The sequence below is a fragment of the Notamacropus eugenii genome, chromosome 2 (assembly GCF_028372415.1).
Source record: "Notamacropus eugenii isolate mMacEug1 chromosome 2, mMacEug1.pri_v2, whole genome shotgun sequence".
Taxonomy (NCBI): Eukaryota; Metazoa; Chordata; class Mammalia; order Diprotodontia; family Macropodidae; genus Notamacropus; species Notamacropus eugenii.
Window position 1 is genome coordinate 242,940,113 of NC_092873.1, and position 20,863 is coordinate 242,960,975.

The 20,863-nt window shown below is 38.0% G+C and overlaps 1 protein-coding gene across 1 annotated transcript in view; it reads left to right on the forward strand.

Annotated features, from left to right (window-relative positions):
• MTHFD1L (methylenetetrahydrofolate dehydrogenase (NADP+ dependent) 1 like) overlaps positions 1-20,863 on the forward strand; it is a 211,194-nt gene that overhangs the window by 30,093 nt on the left and 160,238 nt on the right. Inside the window, exon 8 of the mRNA XM_072643697.1 lies at positions 16,869-16,980. Coding sequence (XP_072499798.1) covers positions 16,869-16,980 — 112 coding nt within the window. The remainder of the gene's footprint in view (positions 1-16,868; positions 16,981-20,863) is intronic.

Sequence of the window (20,863 nt, forward strand, 5' to 3'; positions counted from 1 at the left end):
CCAAATTCAGCCTTAGCTGAAAAATGCTGATTGGTTGTTTTAAAGCCAAAGCCCTGGCCCCAATCTAGCCCTGGAGGTCTGAGGAATCTCTTACATGCACCCTTTCCTGGTCTCTAGAACTCTTATAATCTATATATTATAATCTATATTACTGGGTGGGCCCCAAAACTAAAGCACATTTGGGGACACCAGGGCTAACCTGGGCTTTAAAAGAAGCCCTCCTCCACCCACCCACCCCAAAATGGATTACCCCAGTCCCAAATATTATAGATTGTGATATACACATTTATTGCTTGTAAAGCAGACTACTGCCAAATCTACAGATATCCATGAAGTAGTAGGGGGATTGTAGTAGACACACCCATTCTCTTGTGTGATAGGTCTAAGGCTATGATCTAAGGCACAGCTGGAAGGTCATATTTTAAAGGCCTTCCAGCTGTGACAAATCAGGTAAATCCCAACTGTGTGTAGAAGAAATAAGCCAGAAAACAGAGGGCTGTTTGTTTTACTCTGCTCCAGTGAATTTTATTTCTGGTTTTCCCAAACCACAAGCCCTCAAAAAAGACTGATTTCACATGTGAGGTATATCAGCACGAAGTAAAAATAAATTAGGTCCTTCATATATATTCAACAAAAGAGTGGATCTGGAGACCCAATTCTAATTGTGATGTGATTGGAATAAAGTTCTAAAGGTGATTCGGGGGGTTCTTTGAGTGATTGTAGCTGTCATCCCTGTGGCATTCCTTTCCATTAACTTTAGGTATTCCAGTGAACCATGTGGTAATTTTATTTATCAAAAGAGTGCTTTTAAAGTTAACACTAGACTTGTCTAGAAGAAGACATTTCCATTCGTTATGTTCCCATTAAAAAAAAAATCTGGAGACACTTACAGCACCAAGATAAATGACAGAGAATAGAAGCCAAGTGTGGAGACGCCATGTTTTCATTGCATTTCCTGTTAAAGTCTTATGACTGCTATGTAGTGGTACATATCAGATGTTAAAAACTAGCCTGATGGATGGGTCATGGAGACGGTAACTTAATGACATTTAGTTAGGTCACTTAATATAAAGTGTGTCACCTCACAATGAAGCCTTGGATGAGTCACCTTTTCTGTATGTAGCAGAAAAGAGCATGCTAACCAGACCAGAATCAACATGTAGCATGGCTGTATTAGTATAGCTTTGTGATCAGTTCTAATCTTCCTCCTGGACTAGTTCAACTTTCATGACCTAGGTCAAAGACAACCCCTTGGTATCAGGTATAAAAAAAAATGCCCTTGCTGTGAGTACAATGCTACAAACTGGTGGTAGGAATCCAAGTTAGATAGCTTGTCTTAAGTTCACACTTTGTATCTCAAATTATGAGACTAATGTATTGTCTATCCTATTAATAGTTAACTAAGAGTTGACTGTCAAGCGACAAGCATTTATCTGTTGTGTGCCAGTCACTGTGATAGGTACCTGGGATACAAATGAAAAGAATGAAGGAATCCCTACTTGATTTTCTAATGTAAAAATTAAACAATACTTTTTTTTTTAGGGAGGGTTATGGTCTTCATGTACTGATAATATAGTTCTCTCTAGATGAGGGGTCTGTAAACTTGGACTTCTCAGCTCTGAGAGGTAAAACTGGTTTTTACATTTTTAAATAAAGATTTTACTGTATTTAAAATGTAAAAATCATTCTTGGCTCCTGGGACTGTACTTACAAAAACAAACAGTGAGGCCTTTGGCCCACAGGATGCTGTGCTTCCCTTCTTAATCCCCTACCTTCCTTCCAATTCTCTTCTTTCCTTGCTCTCTCTGACCTTGTCATTGCTCTTTATCATTTTAACAAGACTACTGGTTAAAGAAATTAAAGGCATTTGTGATTCTGTGGAATAGAGGAAAATCCTGGCTTTGCCCTTGATTAGCCCTATAACTTAGGGTAAGTCATTATCATCATCATCATTTTTAATTTTTATTACTTCTAGTTGACATAAAAATTATCCAAAGATTTGTTAAGTACTGCTGCCCATTGTACTTATCAAAATGGAGGGAGATTTTAATAACCAGTTTATTGTTTGCTCCAAGGATAGGCCCATGGTACATAAAAACCAACTGACATTTTCAACAACCTTTTATAGTTTTTAGTGACACCAGTGACATGAATACCATGGAATTTTATAGAGGGCAGAAAGGAAGGGTAAAGATTTTCACATCAAAGAACCAGTAGCAGGAGGTGAAGATCTAAAGCAGGTAAAATAATAAACTGATCAGCAAGCATTAGAGGATTTAATACTGAAATTTGCAGGCTAACCATAAATGCTAGAACTATAGCTAGTGAGCAAAAATGCTCATTGTAAATAATAGAGATGATAAAGCCGAGCCAGAAATTATTGTCACTTCCCAGTTAATCGCTGAGCTACAGCTTGATGCCTCAGCTGAATTCTGCAGGCTCTGGCTAGTAGTATGACTTGCTGTCTCAAGGAAATGGTTGCAATACTAAAATCTCTTACCACATAGTAATAACTCGTATTTATGAAATGCCTTAAGATTTAGGAAGCACTTTCTCCACAGCAACGACTCTTGTGATATATGCAGTACAGGGATTATTGTCTCCATTTTCCAAATGAGGAAATTGAGGTTCCCAGAAGCTGAGTGGAAAGCTAGTTTGTGTGAGCCAAGATCAGAACTAGACCTCCTGATTCCCAGTCCAGTATTCTTTCTACTCTGGCCCTTGCAGGGCTAGTGAGAGAAGAGATGTACTTTGTAAGCCAAAAGATGCTCTATAAATGTCAGCTAGTATTTTTATTATCTGAACTTTGCTAAACCATGAAAGTTGGTTAAATTTAGTAGTAAAGATGCTGCTACCATTTTATATTTCCTGATTCTGTCAGATATGTCACTAAAAGGCTATTTGCCTCTACCCCTCCACCTCATTCTTCCTCCACTTGCATCCTAGCCTTCCACTTTACTGGAAATGAGGAGGAACTGTAATAGCTAAATCTCTGGAAAGGGGTTTTAGAACTGAAAAGGCATGTTAGAGATCATCTGATTCAGCCCCCTCATTTTATAGATGAGAAACCTGGGGTCTAGAGATGTGAACTTTCTTGTTTGAGGCCACACAGCTGGTTAAGTGGCAGAGACAGGATTTTCATTCAGATCTCCAGACTCCCAACGCCCACATCCTTCCCATCATCACATCACAGAGAATTTGACTGTTCATGTGTCCAGAGTTGGCAGAAATGGCACTTTTTCAAACTTGCAACTGTGGAGAGGGCAAGTTGTTTAGTCAGAAGGGTTTGAGATAGCCTAACCCTTCTCTATTTAAGTTCTGTTCCTAGTGCTGGGTTGTTTAAAACTAGCCCCAAAAAACAGCTAAAGAAAATGTTACATAAGTTGGATAGCTAGCAAAAAGTTTTTCAGTCTCTGAAAGAATGAATGAAAGTAAAAATGTTTATTTAGCTTTTAGTTAAGCTGACTTCCTGGTTTAGGGAACAGCCAGGGAAAGTGTCTAGAGATGGGAGATGGAGTGTTTTGTGCAAAGAATCAGAAAACAGACCATGTCATCAGATTACAGAGTATGTGAGGGGATGGCAAATGGCAAGGTATGAGATGACTAGAAAGATGGGAGGGGGCCAGGTTATGGAGGGCTCTGAATGCCAAACAGGATTTTCTACTGGATCTTGGATAAGTGATATGGATCCACTGAAATTTTCTTTAGAAAGATCACTGATATCTGAGAAGTGGATAGCCTGAAATAGGGCAGGGTCTTAAAGCAGAGAAAGCAGCCAGCAGACTAAGAGTCCAGGCATGACCTGATAAGGTCCTTCACCAAGGTGGTTTGTAGTGTCTGAGAGAAAGGGGTACGTGCAAGAGATGTAATGAAGGTAAAATCAATAGACTTTGGCAACAGATTGCTTATGGGGGGTGGGGAGGTGAAAGAGAATAACAAGTTAAGGATAGCATCTAGATTGCAAGCCTGGGTATTTGGGAGGATGTAGTGCTCTGGACACTAATAGGGACATTTGGAATGGGAGAGAAATGGAGAGGAGAAGCGATAATGAATCCCATTTGTTGACTTTAAGATGTCTACAATTCAAGCTGTTAGGCAGTTGGAGATGTGAGTCTATAGGTCCAGGATGTCTGGAAGTTAGGATTAGATAAATAAATCTGAGAATCATCTGCGTAGAGATTATTGAATTCATGGTCCCTAAAGAGATATGCTAAATAGCATAGAGAAAAATGAAAAGAGAGTCCTGGGAGACCTCCACAGTTAGCGAGCACCACGTGGATAAATATCTAGCAAAGGAGGCTGAGGAGGGGTCAGATAGGTAGAATCAGGGAAGAGTGGTGTCATGGAAACATAGAGAGAAGAGAGTGTGAAGGAGGAGGAGGTGATTGGCAGTGCCAAGCTGTAGAAAGATCAAACCAGGTTTTCCCTCACATTTGTTCCCAGCAGAAGGTTTCCTAATATCTCTTGAGCTTGTTATTAACTCCTTTCTCACTGGATGAACCTCCAAGATCCTTTCCAGTTCTAAATCTATGATTCTGTAATCCCAAGATATATTCTTCCTAGGGCAATGGGTAATTTTTATCCGAGTTTTCAATTTTTGCTCCAAGCACATCCATATCTCATAGCATTTCATCAGTCTCTTGCCTTTCCTCCAATTGATCTAGGTTTTGCTTCACTTGAATTCAGGCTTACAATAGGGGGAAAGTCCCTTAAAAAAAGGCGACATATCAATAGAATATCTACTTACCCACCAAGTATTTCATAATGTCCATCCATAGGGGTCAGGACCCAACATCACCTTTTTGCATCATCATCATCATATATGAAGCACCAAATCTTTTTTATTCTCTTCCTTACACCTTATGGGCTGCGGTGGACTGCTTTCTTATCACTTTATTTACCAAACAATGTTTTTAAAATCTCAAAGGGCATGACATGCAGAAACCTATTAATATAAAGAGAGGTTCAGAATCAAAATTCTAATGTCAGGAGATACAAGGCCAAAGTTCCTACAGCCATATTTTAATTCACATTAACTTGAACATACTGTATATATTAAATATGTGATTAAGAGTAAACACAAATCGCTGGCCCTTTTGCGTCTCCATGTAACATGTGTTGACCTCTTTTGCTCTGTGAACCATAACTTCAGGTTTCTCTATTATTTTGGGGGGGGGGAGGAGGTGAGTCCTTTTTCTACTCTGAACCATCAAGTTATATTAAAATAGACCCATTCCCATTCCCAACTATTTTGTCAATTTTTTCCCCATAGAGGAAAATTATTTTAAACAAATAGCAACATAATGTTTCCTCTACGGTATTTCTAGATACATTTTTCTTGAATTTTCTTTCATAATTACAGTGCATTCTGTCTACTCTCACAGGAATTAACCATATTTTCACTCAAAGGCTCTGTGTACTCATCTTGGGCTCAGATGAATATCTTTGATATTCTCTTATATTGAATAGTAAATAAGCTGAATGATGAAGTAAGAGGTGACCTTGGGAGTATTTAGTTAAAGAAAGGTCATTTACAATCCTTAGGGGAGCAAGTTTGTTAGACTTATGTCATAATCACAATTCCCCCTGAATCCATTTGGCTTGTACTAGATCTGATTTATGACATAACATTAAGATGTGCTTTTCATTTTTAAAGCTAATAATCTCTTCTTCTGATCACAAATGAGAAAAGGGATAACAAATACACCCAGTTTTGGAAAGGCAGAAAAAATTCTCTTGCAGTGAAATCACTGAATCATTGACTGAGTGTTTGTGAAGTGGGGGAATACCATTTGCTGAAAAGTTCAATTATCTTGCCAAAATCTGAATACTTGTGTAATACCTTAGTGAAAGTGGCTTGACTTTCTTATTTCTTCCTTTAAGGAATTTTTACACTAATTAATTTCCAAGAAATAATGATTTTATATTTCTACAGAAATCTTATGTATATTTCTATAGAAAGTATAAACAAGATCTCCCTGTGGGTTATAGTCTAAAATAGAATTGATATAAGCATATAGTCTTCCAGTTGTTTAAAAAATTAATTTTATCAAATTTTCTTACATATTGCTTTCCTTTCCAAATATATTTCTCCCACTCCTCTACAAAGAAAGTTAGAACAAAGAATGAAAAAGAATAAAGTAGTTGAGCAGAATTAACAAATATATCAACTGAATCTGACAGTATATACAGTTCTGCACCCATAGGCTCTGACCTCTGCAATTAAAGGGAAGGTAGCACATTTTCTTATTTCTTCTTCAGGGTCAAGCTTGGTTATTTTAATAAGGTTCATTTTTGTTTATATTCTGCTTATTTTACTATAATCCTCATGTATATAATTTCCTTGGTTTTGCTTACTTCACTTTGCATCATTTCATATAAATCCCCCCATGTTTCTATATTCATGTTAGGGTAGAGTCATATTCCATAATATGCATGTGCCACAATTTATTCAACAAATATGTTGTTATCTATAGGACCTTTCTTTCTCTCTGGGTATGTGTCTACCAGTGAGATCTCTTTGTCAAAGGGCGTGGACATTTTAGCTATCTTCTTAGCATAATTTCAAATTGCTGCCAAGAATAACTGGATGAATTCACAGCACCCTCAACATTGTATTAGCGCTTGAGTCTTTCCATAACCCCTCTGACATTAACTGCTCCCATCTTTTGTTATCTTTGCTGATTAGCTGGGTGTGAAGTGAAAACTCATGAGTTGTGGTTTGCATATCTCTTATTAGTAGTTTAGAACGGTCTTTCACATGATTGGTCATAATTTGATGATCTTTTGAGACCTGTTTGTTTATATCATTTGAACCACTTATTCACAGGAAAATGGCACTGGGGATCTGGAGGCCAGGTGGGGGTGGAGAGAACAGTCAGAAGTCAAGTCACTGGCTGGGAAAATGCCCAGAAAAGGGGAAAAAAAAAATAAGACCCTAGAAGGTTACTTTCTTGGGGAACAGGTATCTCCTCCCTTCCTTTCTGATGAGGAAGAACAATGCTTACCATCAGGGAAAGACACAGAAGTCAAGGCTTCTGTATCCCAAACATCCAGAATAAATATTCCATGGGCTCAAGCCATGGAAGAGCTCAAAAAGGATTTTGAAAATCAAGTTAGAGAGATGGAGGAAAAACTGGTAAGAGAAATGAGAGAGATGCCAGAAAAGCATGAAAAGCAGGTCAACACCTTGCTAAAGGAGACCCAAAAAAATGCTGAAGAAAATAACACCTTGAAAAATAGGCTAACTCAATTGGCAAAAGAGGTTCAAAAAGCCAGTGAGGATAAGAATGCTTTCAAAAGCAGAATTAGCCAAATGGAAAAGGAGGTTCAAAAGCTCACTGAAGCAAATAGTTATTTCAAAATTAGAATAGAACAGATGGAGGCTAATGACTTTATGAGAAACCAAGAAATCACAAAACAAAACCAAAAGAATGAAAAAATGGAAGAGAATGTGAAATATCTCATTGGAAAAACAACTGACCTGGAAAATAGATCCAGGAGAGACAATTTAAAAATTATGGGACTACCTGAAAGCCATGATCAAAAAAAGAGCCTAGACATCATCTTTCATGAAATTATCAAGGAAAACTGCCCTGATATTCTAGAACCAGAGGGCAAAATAAGTATCCAAGGAATCCACCAATCCCCTCCTGAAAGAGATCCAAAAAGAGAAACTCCTAGGAACATTGTGGCCAAATTCCAGAGTTCCCAGGTCAAGGAGAAAATATTGCAAGCAGCTAGAAAGAAACAATTCAAGTATTGTGGAAATACAATCAGGATAACACAAGGTCTAGCAGCTTCTACATTAAGGGATCAAAGGGCATGGAATAGGATATTCCAGAAGTCAAAGGAACTAGGACTAAAACCAAGAATCACCTACCCAGCAAAACTGAGTATAATACTTCAGGGGAAAAAATGGTCTTTCAATGAAATCAAGGACTTTCAAGCATTCTTGATGAAAAGACCAGAGCTGAAAAGAAAGTTTGACTTTCAAACACAAGAATGAAGAGAAGCATGAAAAGGTAAACATCAAAGAGAAGTCATAAGGGACTTTACTGAAGTTGAACTGTTTACATTCCTACATGGAAAGACAATATTTGTAACTCTTGAAACTTTGCAGTATCTGGGTAGTTGGTGGGATTACATACATACACACACACAGAGATAGAAAGCACAGAGTGAATGGAATAGGATGTGATCATATCTTTACAAAAAATGAAATTAAATGGTGAGAGAGAAATATATTGGGAGGAGAAAGGGAGAAATGGAATGGGGCAAATTATCTCTCATAAAAGAGACAGGCAAAAGACTTTTTAGTGGAGAGAAAAAGAGGGGAGGTGAGAGCAAAACATGAAGTTTACTCTCATCACATTCCACTAAAGGAAGGAATAAAATACACATTCATTTTGGTATGGAAACCTATCTTACAATACAGGAAAGTCGGGGAGAAGGGGATAAGCAGGGTGGGAGCGATGATGGAAGGGAGGGCAATGGGAGGAGGGAGCAATCTGAAGTCAACACTCTTGGGGAGGGACAGGATGAAAAGAGAGAATAGAAGCAGTGGGGGACAGGATAGGATGGAGGGAAATATAGTTAGTCTTACACAACACTACTATTATGGAAGTCATTTGCAAAACTACACAGATATGGCCTATATTGAATTGCTTGCCTTCCCAAAGAGAATGAGTGGGGAGGGAGGGATGAAGAGAAGTTGGAACTCAAAGTTTTAGGAACAACTGTCAAGTACTGTTCTTACTACTAGGAAATAAGAAATACAGGTAATGGGGTATAGAAAGTTATCTGGCCCTACAGAACAAAAGAGAAGATGGGGACAAGGGAAGGGAGGGATGATGGAAGAGAGGGCAGATTGGTGATAGGGGCAATAGAATGCTCAGTGTTTTGGGGTGGGGGGAGGGGACAAATGGGGAGAAAATTTGACACCCAAAATTTTATGAAAGTGGAATGTTAAAAGTTAAATAAAGAAAAAAAAGAAAATGGCACTATTTATATTAGTTCTCTATGCATCTTCGTACATATTCAGTTATTATTAAATATGAAAGATATTAGTGCAAAATTTTTTCTCTTCTCAATGACTTCCTTTCCTATTCTAGTAGCTTCTCAGTTTCATATAATTGAAATGAGCAGTTCTTTTTTTTGCACGTGTGTGATTGTCTCTGTCCCATGCTTGGTTAAGAACTTCCTCACTAGCCTCACCTAAGAATGATTATATAAGGTTTCTGTCTCTCCTGAGTTTATGGTATAACCTTTATTGTGGTGTATGTATAAGATGTTGGTTTATACTGAATTTTAAGTCTCTATTTTATTATATAAATTATATTCCAGCAATTCACTTGTAAGTCAATTGCTTAGAATGCCAAACACGTTTTCCTGGAGAAATAAACTTAATAAATGGTGATTGGTTTCCCAGACTAGGCCACAGAAGACTTCCTAGTCCCATGATATAGCTGAACTATAATGCTGTAATGATAGTACTACAGAATCTAAATTCTATAAGATTCTCACAGGAAAATATTTTATGTTCCAATTTAGATCTCTAGGCAGGGGGCCCAGAGCCTATTTTTTCTGCCTCATTTCCCCTTTTCTACCAGTAGCACTGGCCCTGGGTGTTAAGGAGAAGCACTTTGAGTGGTGTTTGGGAGGTGTTGTGAATCTGGATGTATGCATTGGTCATAAAGTTGCAGATGATTAGGAAACTGGTTCATAGGGTCTACTCAGAGGGGGAAATAAAGGAATTGGCAGAGGTGATTTCATTGTGCACTGAAGGGCAATAAGAAGGAACATCATTTCATAGAGTACATGGTCTGCTTGGCTTTCCATTACTCGTGATGAGCCGCCCTGAGGATTATTGGGGCTTTTGTACCAACATCTGTTATACAAAGGATGAAACTAGCTTCGTAAAGATGTTCTACAAGAAACTTAAAAGATCATCCAAATTAACATAGAGTTTAATGTGTGATAACTTCAATGCAGAAGTAGATGCATGAGGAAACGGCCAAAAAAGTTCCAAAACTTGGTTTAGGATTAAGAAATGAAAGAAGCAAAAAGCTCATCAGTTATTCATAATTCTAGTACTTCTATATCATGAATACCTTCATCAAGAAAAGAGTTGGAGGGATAGCTAGGTGGTGCAGTGAATAGAGCCATGGATTCAGGAGGACCTCAGTTCAAATCCGGCCTCAGACACTTGACACTAGCTGTGTGACCTTGGGCAAATCACTTACCCCAATTGCCTTGCCTCCCCCCCTCCAAAAAAAAAAAAGAATCGACTTGGAAATCACTAGAGACTGGTTGCCACAAAAAAAATTAAATTGACTGTATTTTAGCAGACAGGAAATGATGTTACAAAATAGGAAAAAGAAAAAGATAATAAACATACTGTGTGTCATTAGGATGATTCCAACTCATCCTGTTTAAATGAGCTTTTAATTTATAAAATTGAGATGAAGGTAAAGACATTGACTTATTGCCATTTCACAGAGAAATTTAACCAATGTAAAACAATTACCAAGACTGAAGAAGCCCAAAGAGCCTAGAACCTACCTCAAGAAACTTTTGATGTCCTTTTCAAACTTGGACATACGGTTACCAAGGACTACAGTTTAGAACCCAAGCTCGTATGGAAAACATAATAGAACTTCAATGTAAGGTCATGGACTGTTTGAGTTTTCATTTCAATCAACAAACTTTTATTAAGCCGCATTAGGCAGGTTGCTGGGTACCAGGGAGTACAAAGATATAAGGGGAACAAATATTTCCTACCCTGGAGGCGCTTATAGTCGGGCAGGACCAGAGGAGGTGAAGACAAATACCTATATTCAAAACAATTTGGAGGGTTAGACCATTAGCAGCTAGAAGGATCAGGAAGGGCTTCATGCAGAAATTGGCTCTTTAACTGAGCTTTGAAGAAAACTAGGAATTCTGAGGGAGAAGTAAAGAAGGAGTGCAGTCCAGGGATGAAGGAAAGCCTGTGCAAAGATATGGAGATAAATGGGAGATGGAATGCTATGTGTGAGGAACTGTTTGCTTGGATTATAGTATGTGTCAAGGAGTAATGCTTAATAAGGCTTAACGGGTAGATTTGGACCAGATTACAAAAGACTTTAAATGTCAAAGAGTAGTTTATGTGTTTGATTCCAGAGAGAGTAACAAACAACTGGTGTCTGCATTTTTAGCACCTAGCTTACTGATAGGGACATGGGAGGTATTTGAAAAATGCTTGCCAAATTAAATTGAATTGAACATCACCATTCTTCCAATAATAATCATGGAAGACAACATTTTGGGAAGATTTAGAATTACAGATGTATAAGGGCAGTGTGTAGTGAATAGTGCTGGGCCCAGAGTCCAGAGGATTCATCTCTATGAGTTCAAATGTAACCTCAGACACTTACGAGCTGTGTGACCCTGGGCACGTCACTTAGCCCTGTTTGCCTCAGTTTCCTCATTTGTAAAATGAGCTGGAGAAGGAGATGGCAAACCACTCCAAGATCTTTGCCAAGAAAACTCCGAATGATGTCATGAAGAATTGATTGGAACAAGACTGAAAACCAACTTAACAACAAAACAAAGTCAAGTGTGGCATAGTACCAACAGAAAAAGAAATGTAAACAATGCCAATGATAAATGTGTATGGCCAAACTAGGAATCACTCAGGATGGGTGGGGACAAATGGATTGCCAATTTGTACTGGTGGAAGGAATACCCACACTGATGTAATCATGAATCCAGGGAAGTATTGATATGAAGTCAGGGTGAGTATCAACTTTTTGTACAGGTTCAGGGAAGAGAAAAGGAAATCTTATAAAGAGGAATGGTATGAACTCTTTATGGAGTGACATTTTGCAATTAAGAGGCTGAAAATTCCCTCTATTTACCGTAGGAAAAGCCTTGAAGTCAGGAAGGTATGGTTTTAAGTCCTACTTCTGATACATACTAGCTGTATGGAAAAGTCACTTGGCCATTCCTGTGTCCCGGGCAATTCCTCAAGACTATTAGTTACCAAAGAGTTATCTGACAAAGGTTTCCACACTAGGAGTCCAGTCTAAAGTCCTTTATGATCTTTTTGGATAAGTGTCATTTTGATGTTTGCTGTCCTAAGAACTGAGAAAAAACGCTATTTGTGATGCACACACGCAGAGACATATATACGTATGTGTGAAATTAGTCTGTGTTTTTCATGTCTAATTTTTTAAAACAGATTTTATTGATGCCTTTTGTTATTTCTATCATAGACTCTTCGGAATATATTTTTCCCCACATCCTCCTCTTAGCCATCTCTTCTAAGGAGAAATGAAAACTATTAAGAAACCCCAAAGAAAATATATCAAATGATGACATACTCAGTTTTTATTTTATGTTTTCAAAATTTGACTTCCTAATACAGTAAGAGGTGTATGGGCAAAAGTTTCATAATTCAGAACTTAGAGAATAGATTTTGGACGATCCATAGTGTGTGGTAATTCCATACCATCAAGTATTATCTGTAGTCTTGATATCATTTTAGTCTTTTTTCATCCTGGGAATGAGTGGTTCGTTCCAAGTATTAATCTCATTGGAGAAATCAGTATTTAGTTATGAAACAGTCTTAAGTCATTTCTTGGCACAGGTCTCCTTAGTTGGGGAATGGGGAAAAGAAGCAATGAAGTTGGTTATATATCTCGAATCCTAGACTATTGGAATCTTTCCTTATTTTGTGGTGAATTTCTTACTCACTTGAGTGTACAACTTTCTGCCTTCTTTCCTGGCTCTTTCCTTCCCTACTCATGCCCCCAGTATATTATAACTTGTGCCTTATGATTATCTCTACAGGAAGATAGTTCTCTTGTACTGGAGGATTAGCTGTCCCCCTCTTGTGTATTAACATTGTTGATTTAGGAGTGTGCGTGTTTATGAATTTGAAGAGGAGGTAAGACTGATGTTTAAGTGATTTATAAGTAATAAAAAGTACTGGTTGTAGTGGAGAAACAGTACATAGTAAACAAAAGTTCTTGAGGAACTTGAGGGAACCCATGTGTAGTCCTTTATTTTCTTAAACTGGACATTTATGTCTTGGTATTTTTATCTTAACTTGAATACAAACTTAAGGGGCTGCATTTTTGCTACTCTTGTCTGAGACTGTTGTCATAGCATTGAATTCCTGAATAGTTGATTATTTTTTATATAACTTTCTGAAAACTTGCCCTTTACCATGGCTCATCTTTTGACGATATATGCACACACACACACACACGTACACACGTACACACATACACATACACATAGAGAGAGAGCTATCCTTTTTATGCAGATGTTTAAAGCCCTCCACCCACTGGAAAATTTTTTCTCATTTGTGACATCACCCAAATGTCCAGCTGTTTTTTAGATAAAGCTTGTAGATAGCATGTGCAATTTGAACTGACCCAACTGCTGTTAATATTGGACTGCAGAAAATACTGTGTTCCATGTCTTCCTTTCAGCTTCACTGTTTTGTGGTCCTGTAGTTATAGAAACAAGAGTGGTTGTTGAGGCAAGTGTTACTTGTTTCTTTGCCCTTTTGTAGTGTGATTAATCAGCCTGCTCCCTTGCAACAACATTAAAATATGTTTTGTTTTGTATTTCCCCTTGCATGCCATCAAACTGATCAAGTCCCTCTGATTGTTGATTTTTAAAGAGGGGATTAATTGTGTAGATGCTTAAAAGTGAATCACAGTGAATCACTAACAGAGGAATCATGGATTACTACTTTTTGTATTTAATCCTGCTTTTACACTTATTTACATAGGGTGCTGCTTTTTCAGTTTCCTTCTAGAGATGAATTAAGTGATCATCTTATCATTTTATATATTTTAGGCAGTGTATAAACATTTATTAAGGTCCTACTGTGTACCTGACACTGTGCAAAACTGTGGAGACACAAAGGTAGAAGACAGGCTCTACTCTCAAAGAGATAATATTTTAATGGAAAAGACAACATGGAAGATAGCAGTATATAAACAAACTTATACAGGATAAATTGGAAATAATCAACAAAAGGAGGCACTAGATTTCAGAAGGATCAAGAAAAGCTTCTTATAAAAGGTGGAATTTTAGCTAAGACTTGAAGGAGGCCAGGAAGTAGAGATGAGGAGGGAGAACATTCCAGGCATGGGCCAACAGCCAGAGAACATCCCGAACCAAGAGAGGGTAAATCTTGTCTGGGAAATAGCAAGGAGGCCATTATATCTGGATTACAGAATATGAGGGAAGAGTTAAGGTATAAGAAGGCTGGAAAAATGGGTGGAGTGAGGTTTTGAAAGCTATGGATGCCAAACAGGATTTTATATTTGATAGTGGGGGTAAAAGAAAACCACTGGAGTTTATTGACTTTTTTTGTTGTTCAGTCACTTCAGTCATGTCTGATTCTTGGTGACCCTATATGGGGTTTTTCTTGGCAAGAATACTAGAATAGTTTGCCATTTCCTTCTCCAGTTCATTTTACTGAGGAGGAAACTGAGGCAAACAGTGCTAAGCAACTTGCCCAAGCTCACACAGCTAGTAAGTGTCTGCAGCCAGATTTGAACTCAGGAAGATGTGTCTTCCTGACTCCAGGCCCAACACTTTATCCACTTTGCCACCCAACTGCCGATTTATTGAGTAGGGTGACTAATATAGTCGGATCTGTGCTATAGGAATTTCACTTTGATAGCTGAGTGCAGAATGGACTGGAATGGAGAGACACTTGAGGCAAGCAGATTCACCAGGAGGCTGTGATACCCCATTGTGAAGGAGATAGGGGTGCCATGATGTGAGCAGCATCAGAAAAGAGTTGGGGTATATTTGAGCAATGTTGCAAAGGTGAAATTGACAGGCTATGGATATGTTGGGCAGGGAGGGAGGGAGAGATAGAGAAGAGTCAAAGATGGTCCCTGGTTTACAAGCCTAGAAAACTGGGAGAATGGAAGTACCCTTGACATTGATAGAGAAGGTTAGAAGGGGAGAAGAATGAATTCAATTTGGGATATGTTGAATTTAAGATATCTATGGACCATCCAGTTTGAGATGTTGTCTAATAAGAAATTGAAGATGTAAGACTGGAGGTCAGGAGAGAAGTTAGGCCTAAATAAGTAGTTTTGAGAATCATCAGCATAGAGATGACAATTAAATCCACGGGGGCTGAACTAATATAGCACAAGGGTGAGCAAATTAGAGCCTTCTTTTTGCCTGTGAGCTAAGAATGGTTTTTACATTTTAAAATAAAGTTTTACTGTATTTTAAAACGTAAAAACTATTTTTGTACATCCCAAGACTCATTCAAAAAAAGGGATCTGGCTAAATTTGGCCACATGTAGGGGGATAAGAGAAGAAGACCCAAGACAGAGTCTTGTAGGACACCTGTAGTTAGTAGGCATGATCTGGATGAAGGTCATTTAAAGGAAATTGAGGAGAGGTCAGATAGGGAGGAGAACCAGGAGAGAGTAGTTTTACAAAAACCTAGAAAATATCCTTCTAATTGTCTCAGGGCTGGAGGGAGAGGGAGAAGACAAAAAACCAGAATCATAATGTATGCTACCAAACCCAAGATATGGTCATCATTTCATCACTTCTTTTTCCTGTTCCATACTAAGAATTTCCAAATAAGAAATATGCCCTAGAATACTATGCTTCATTGATATTTTACTTATGGATATTTTGGAGAACTTTTTTTTTGCATTCAGATACTGAAGTACAATTATACTTTATGAAAAAGCTCCTTTGTAACTTTTCATTGGTATGTAAAATGCCAACCCCCTTTTCTTATTCACTATTCCTAAATTCACCTTTTCATTTTCCCCTTTTGTATATATGCAAATCCATGAAAGAGAAGGGGATAAATTGAAGTTTTAGTAGTGTATTCCTAAATCCTGAAATATTACCTTCTACAACTCAAAGAAACAGAAGTGAAAGAACATATCTGATGTATCATTAAAGAAACAAAGTGCTCTACCCCTCCTCTCTGTCTCTTCAGCTTTTTCTGTCTCTATTTTCAGAGGGAGTTGAAAATAAAGACAATCAGGAAATGAAAAGTGAGTGGAAATGAGACTGAAAAGCGTGAAGGTTCTCACACATTTTAACTACCCCAAAAGAGGCTTGAAGTGAGATCTGTATGGTTTCTTGCATTCTAAAACTTCATAATCTCCCTTCCTTAGACCATATATGGAGGCTCCATTGATTCTAAGATCAGTGCAGAACCATCTCCCAGGCCTAATGCCTAGTTACAAATCATTGCAAAGTCCATGGAAGGTGAATCACTAAGTATGATGAATGTATTTAGTTACAATGATTACTTTGTTATCTGCCTCAGATAGGGAGCTTGGCAATCATCTAGCCAAGTTCTCACTCTAAACAAGAGTTTCTAAGAAGACCTTTTAATAATGCTGCTCAGATGCAAGGTGAGGATACCTTGACAACTACAAATAAACCTAACTTGGATTCCATGGCATAAAATAGATTGCAGTGTATAAGAGTGAATGGGTTACCAATTTCTTATCACAAAAGTAACCTCAGAAGCCTATTTATAAGAAACGAGAGAGAACACCTCCTTTCTGTGCCACTGCTTTTTGAAACAGGAAATTGGGAAAGTGTTCATAGGGGTTTCCAGGTTCTGTGCCCTGCCTATACCACCCCTTCCTTCTTTGTGTATCTTCATTGTATTACAATAGACTTATAACTGTTCCATTCATTTTGATTCAACAAATATTTATGCAAAATGTAGTCCTGAGGGAGTCAGAAAGTTTAATTTAGGCATCATCATAGCTTTCCTGGGAACATACAGTCTAGTATTAATAGTAGTGATAGTGAATGTTTTTGAAAAGCATTAATTAAATCTTTATTGCTCATTTTCTTTTTAGCTTAATGAAGCTGAAATTGTGGTGATAGGCTCTCCTAAGCCAGATGAAATTCCACTTAGTTGGATACAACCAGGAACTATGATTCTCAATTGTTCCCACAACTTTCTGTCAGGTAAGCTTCAACACATTTTCTTGGAATCATTACTAAACAAAAGTATGAGAAAGGCTAGCCTTATTTATTCAGAGAGCAAAATCATGTCAGTTCAATTGATATCACACTAGTCTCCGCATTTTGGTTCTCCTGGGTAGAATCCTAAAGCGCCAGTTTCATCAGGTCTCTCCATCTCTCCCATATTACCTTCCAATCTCTACCAAGAAAAGTAATTAAGAACTTAAATTAAGAGAGAGTATTTTGTATTCTTGTGTGAGATAAAAGAGGAAGGAGACTTCTTCATGACTGAAGAACAAAGAAGGACCAAAGCAAACATATGTAACATTTATAGGGTCACAAATAAAGTAAATGTTTTATGCTACTTTTTACAGTATAGAAAGAAATTCGGCAATATTTATTCTTCGATAATGGCTGGGAGTGCCAAATGATGAGTGACTTTCCCAAGGTCATAGAGCCACCTTATATTAAAGGTAGAACTTGAATACAAGTCTTTCTGATATCAAAGATCAGCTATTTACTGTTCCATTCTGCCTCTCTCTATTTATTACTAGCCCATAATTCCTGGCTTTCTGCAATACTGGAGCTAGGAAATGCTTTCACATCTGCAAAAATTTTCAGAATCCCAATGAGAGTAAGAAAGTTTGTTCAATCTTTCAAGTCCCTGTGAGTTTATGAAAATGGCATCTGCAATTTGATAATCGAACGGTATTTCTTTTGTAGAACCTAGTTTTTAATGGCATCTCTGAAAGATTACATTTTAATCTGAATAATTCCATTGAACAAAATAATCTAGGGATGTCAAAATTTAGATATTTTGCAGCATCCTCTTAATAGATTGATCATTAAAAGTTCATTTTAAGTTCACTTGGACCCAAATGGATAACTGCATTGAATTTCCTTTTGGACTTTTTAAAGTGGGTGTGGATTTCTGTTAAACACACAAATTCAAAAATATGTTGTGGTTACAATTTTCACTTTTCATATTTAGTGGGAAAAGTGCCTCAGGCTCAGTAATATCCTAACATGTTTTTGCACTTAATTTTTTAAAAAAATGAGATTAGGGGAAATTAATAACAAAAAAATAAAGGAAATCTAATGATGATGAAATAGTGCCCTGGTCCATCATAATGGTAATATGATCCCAGCCTTAAAGGTATAACATTTTAACTTTAGCCATTTTTAATCTGTGTGAAGTATTTTCAGTGGGTTACTGAGGAAAAATATTATTTCCTACTCTTGCCATTCAAAACAACTGAAAAGACTCCCTCTCTGTCTCTGTCTGTGTATGTCTGTCTCTCTCTCTCTCCTTCTGTCTCTCCCTCTTTCTCTCTCTCTCAGCTTTTTAGTTAGGATTACTATTGAGAAGACATAACAAGAGCAGTAGTTATACAAAAAAGGTGTACAAAACATCCAAGGTCCCCAGAGAGAATAGGTTCTTCTTAACCTCTGCAATCTGACTTCCAGTTTCATCATTCATCTGAAACTACCTTCTCCAAAGTTATCAATACTCTCTTGATTACCAAATCAAATGACTTTTTTTCAGTCCTCATCCTTCTTCTGTCTGCAGTCTTAGGCACTATTGGTCTCCCTCTTCTACCTTATACTCTTCTCTAGGTTTGTGTGATGTACTCTTGTCTCCCAGTTTACATCATCCCTGTCTGACAAGTCTTCAGTCTCCTTTGCTGGATCATCCAAATGGTGCCTGCTAACTTTGGGTGACCTTTAGGCTCTGTTCTGAGAGCTCCTTTACTCCCATGGATTTAATTATCTGCTTTATGCTGATTATCTTCAGATCTATTTGTCTAGCATTAACCTCTCTCCCAACCCTCAGTGTTCTGTCTTCAGGTGCCTATTTGCTGTCTCATTATGAGTTCTCATGGGAATCTTAGACACAGCATGTCCAAAACTGAACTCATTATCTTTTCCCCAAAATGCTTCCCCTCCCCTTCCACATTTCTCAATTACTGTGGAGAGTACCACCATCCTCCCAGTCACCTGGGAGGCTCACAAGCTTTGAACCATCTTCCACTCCTCACTTTCTCTAACTTTACCCAAACAATTGTAAAAGTCCTGTCCTTTTGTCCTTCATAATACCTTTCCTATAAGCCCTCTTCTCTCTTGACGTTGCTATCACCATTACTGGTTCTTACCACCTCACTCATTGCCTTCTAGTTCTTTCTCTCTTAAGACTCTACTCCACTCACTACTCTAATACATCCCATGCTCCTCTGCCAAAATGGTTTTTCTAAAGTGCATGTTTCTTCCTCCCTTCCAGTGTTGTCATAGTCAATCATCCCTCTCTCGTTCCTTTCCAGTCTTGTTAGAGCTTACTCTCCTGGCTCTGTCCAGTGACACGGGCTACCTTGTGCCATCTTTCTACTTCAGGCATCATCCCTGGCTTTTCCCCATGCCTTGGACCTTTCCCTCCTCATCTCAACTTCCTAGCTTTCCTGGCTTCCTTCAAGTCTCAGCTAAAATTGCATCTTCTGCAAGAAGCCCTCCCTCGCTATTCCTCCTTAATCTTCCTTCCCTCTGAGATTATCTCCAATTTATTCTTTAGCTTTTTTATTTTTTGGAATGTAATTGTTTGCATGTTTTCTCCCCTGTTCGACTGTGAACTCTTGAAGAGCAAGACTTGGTTTTGGTTTTTGTTTTTTCACTTTTATTTATATATCCCCAGAACTTAATGCAGCGCCTAGCACACAGTACCTGACTAATGCTTGATGATTTGTTGATTTTTCTGGCCTCAATATTACTTTACCTTCCACACTCCACAAAACAACCAAACTGACCTCAATTTCTTATGTGTGATCCTCTGTCTCTAATTTCCATGTCTTGTGTCACACACCTGGAATTCACTCCCTCCTCATTTTTGCCTCATAGAATCACTATACTCCTTTAAGACATAGCTCCAGTGCCATTTACATGAACTCTTTCCTGACCCCCTCAATTACTAGTGTTCTGTCTCTCTCATCAGAGATGAAGAATCTTCTTTCTGTACTAATGAGTATAGCACCTAAATTTTAATCATTTCTAGTTTTGTATAAATGTTGCAGAATTATATGGGCTATACAGAGCGAAACAGACCTGGGCTAAAAGATTCGTTCTGTGTTTACCCAAACTCTCTTTTTCTTGATAAGGAAAGGACCCCCAGCCAAATCAAATAAAAACTAATGTGTTTCTATGAAGCGGAGATGGCACTTGGACAAAGGAATTTGACTTGGTCCCTCCCACTTCATTTATTGCACTGGCAAAGTTCCCTGGGTGATCTCAAAACAACCGATATCAGTTGGTGACCGGGGTAAAAGCTATTCATGTTTCCAGGAAAAATCTTGGAATATGTTATCCTTAAATAAGGAATAAAACCTTCCAAAAGTGCAGTTAATATGAGAAAAATTGCAAGTGAAATATCATCTTTTAAAATAATTTGTGGATTTGTTTTATAAGACTGAATGATATAACAGCTCTAGAGATCTGGACCTGATCCAGTGACGCTGGCCCCTAGTTATTACTCACACATGATACATGATGAGAGATCTCATCTCTCCATGCCTCTGCACTAGCTGTCCCCCCATGCCTGTAGTGCTCTTGCTCTTCTAACTCTTGGAATCCAAGGCTTCCTTTAGCATTCACCTTCAGTACTTTTCTGCACACCCCTCCCAGATACTAGTGAGTGACTTTATGTATTTTGTTTATAACTGTGTATGTACGTGTGTGTGTGTGTGTGTGTGTGTGTGTACATGTATATGTTATCTCCTTTGGTAGAGTTTAAGCTCCTTGAGAACAGGGACTGTCTCAATGTTATCTCTGTATCCCCCAAATCTAGCATAATTAGTACCTGGCTCATAGTAGATACTTAGTGTTTACTCATTTAATTGATGGA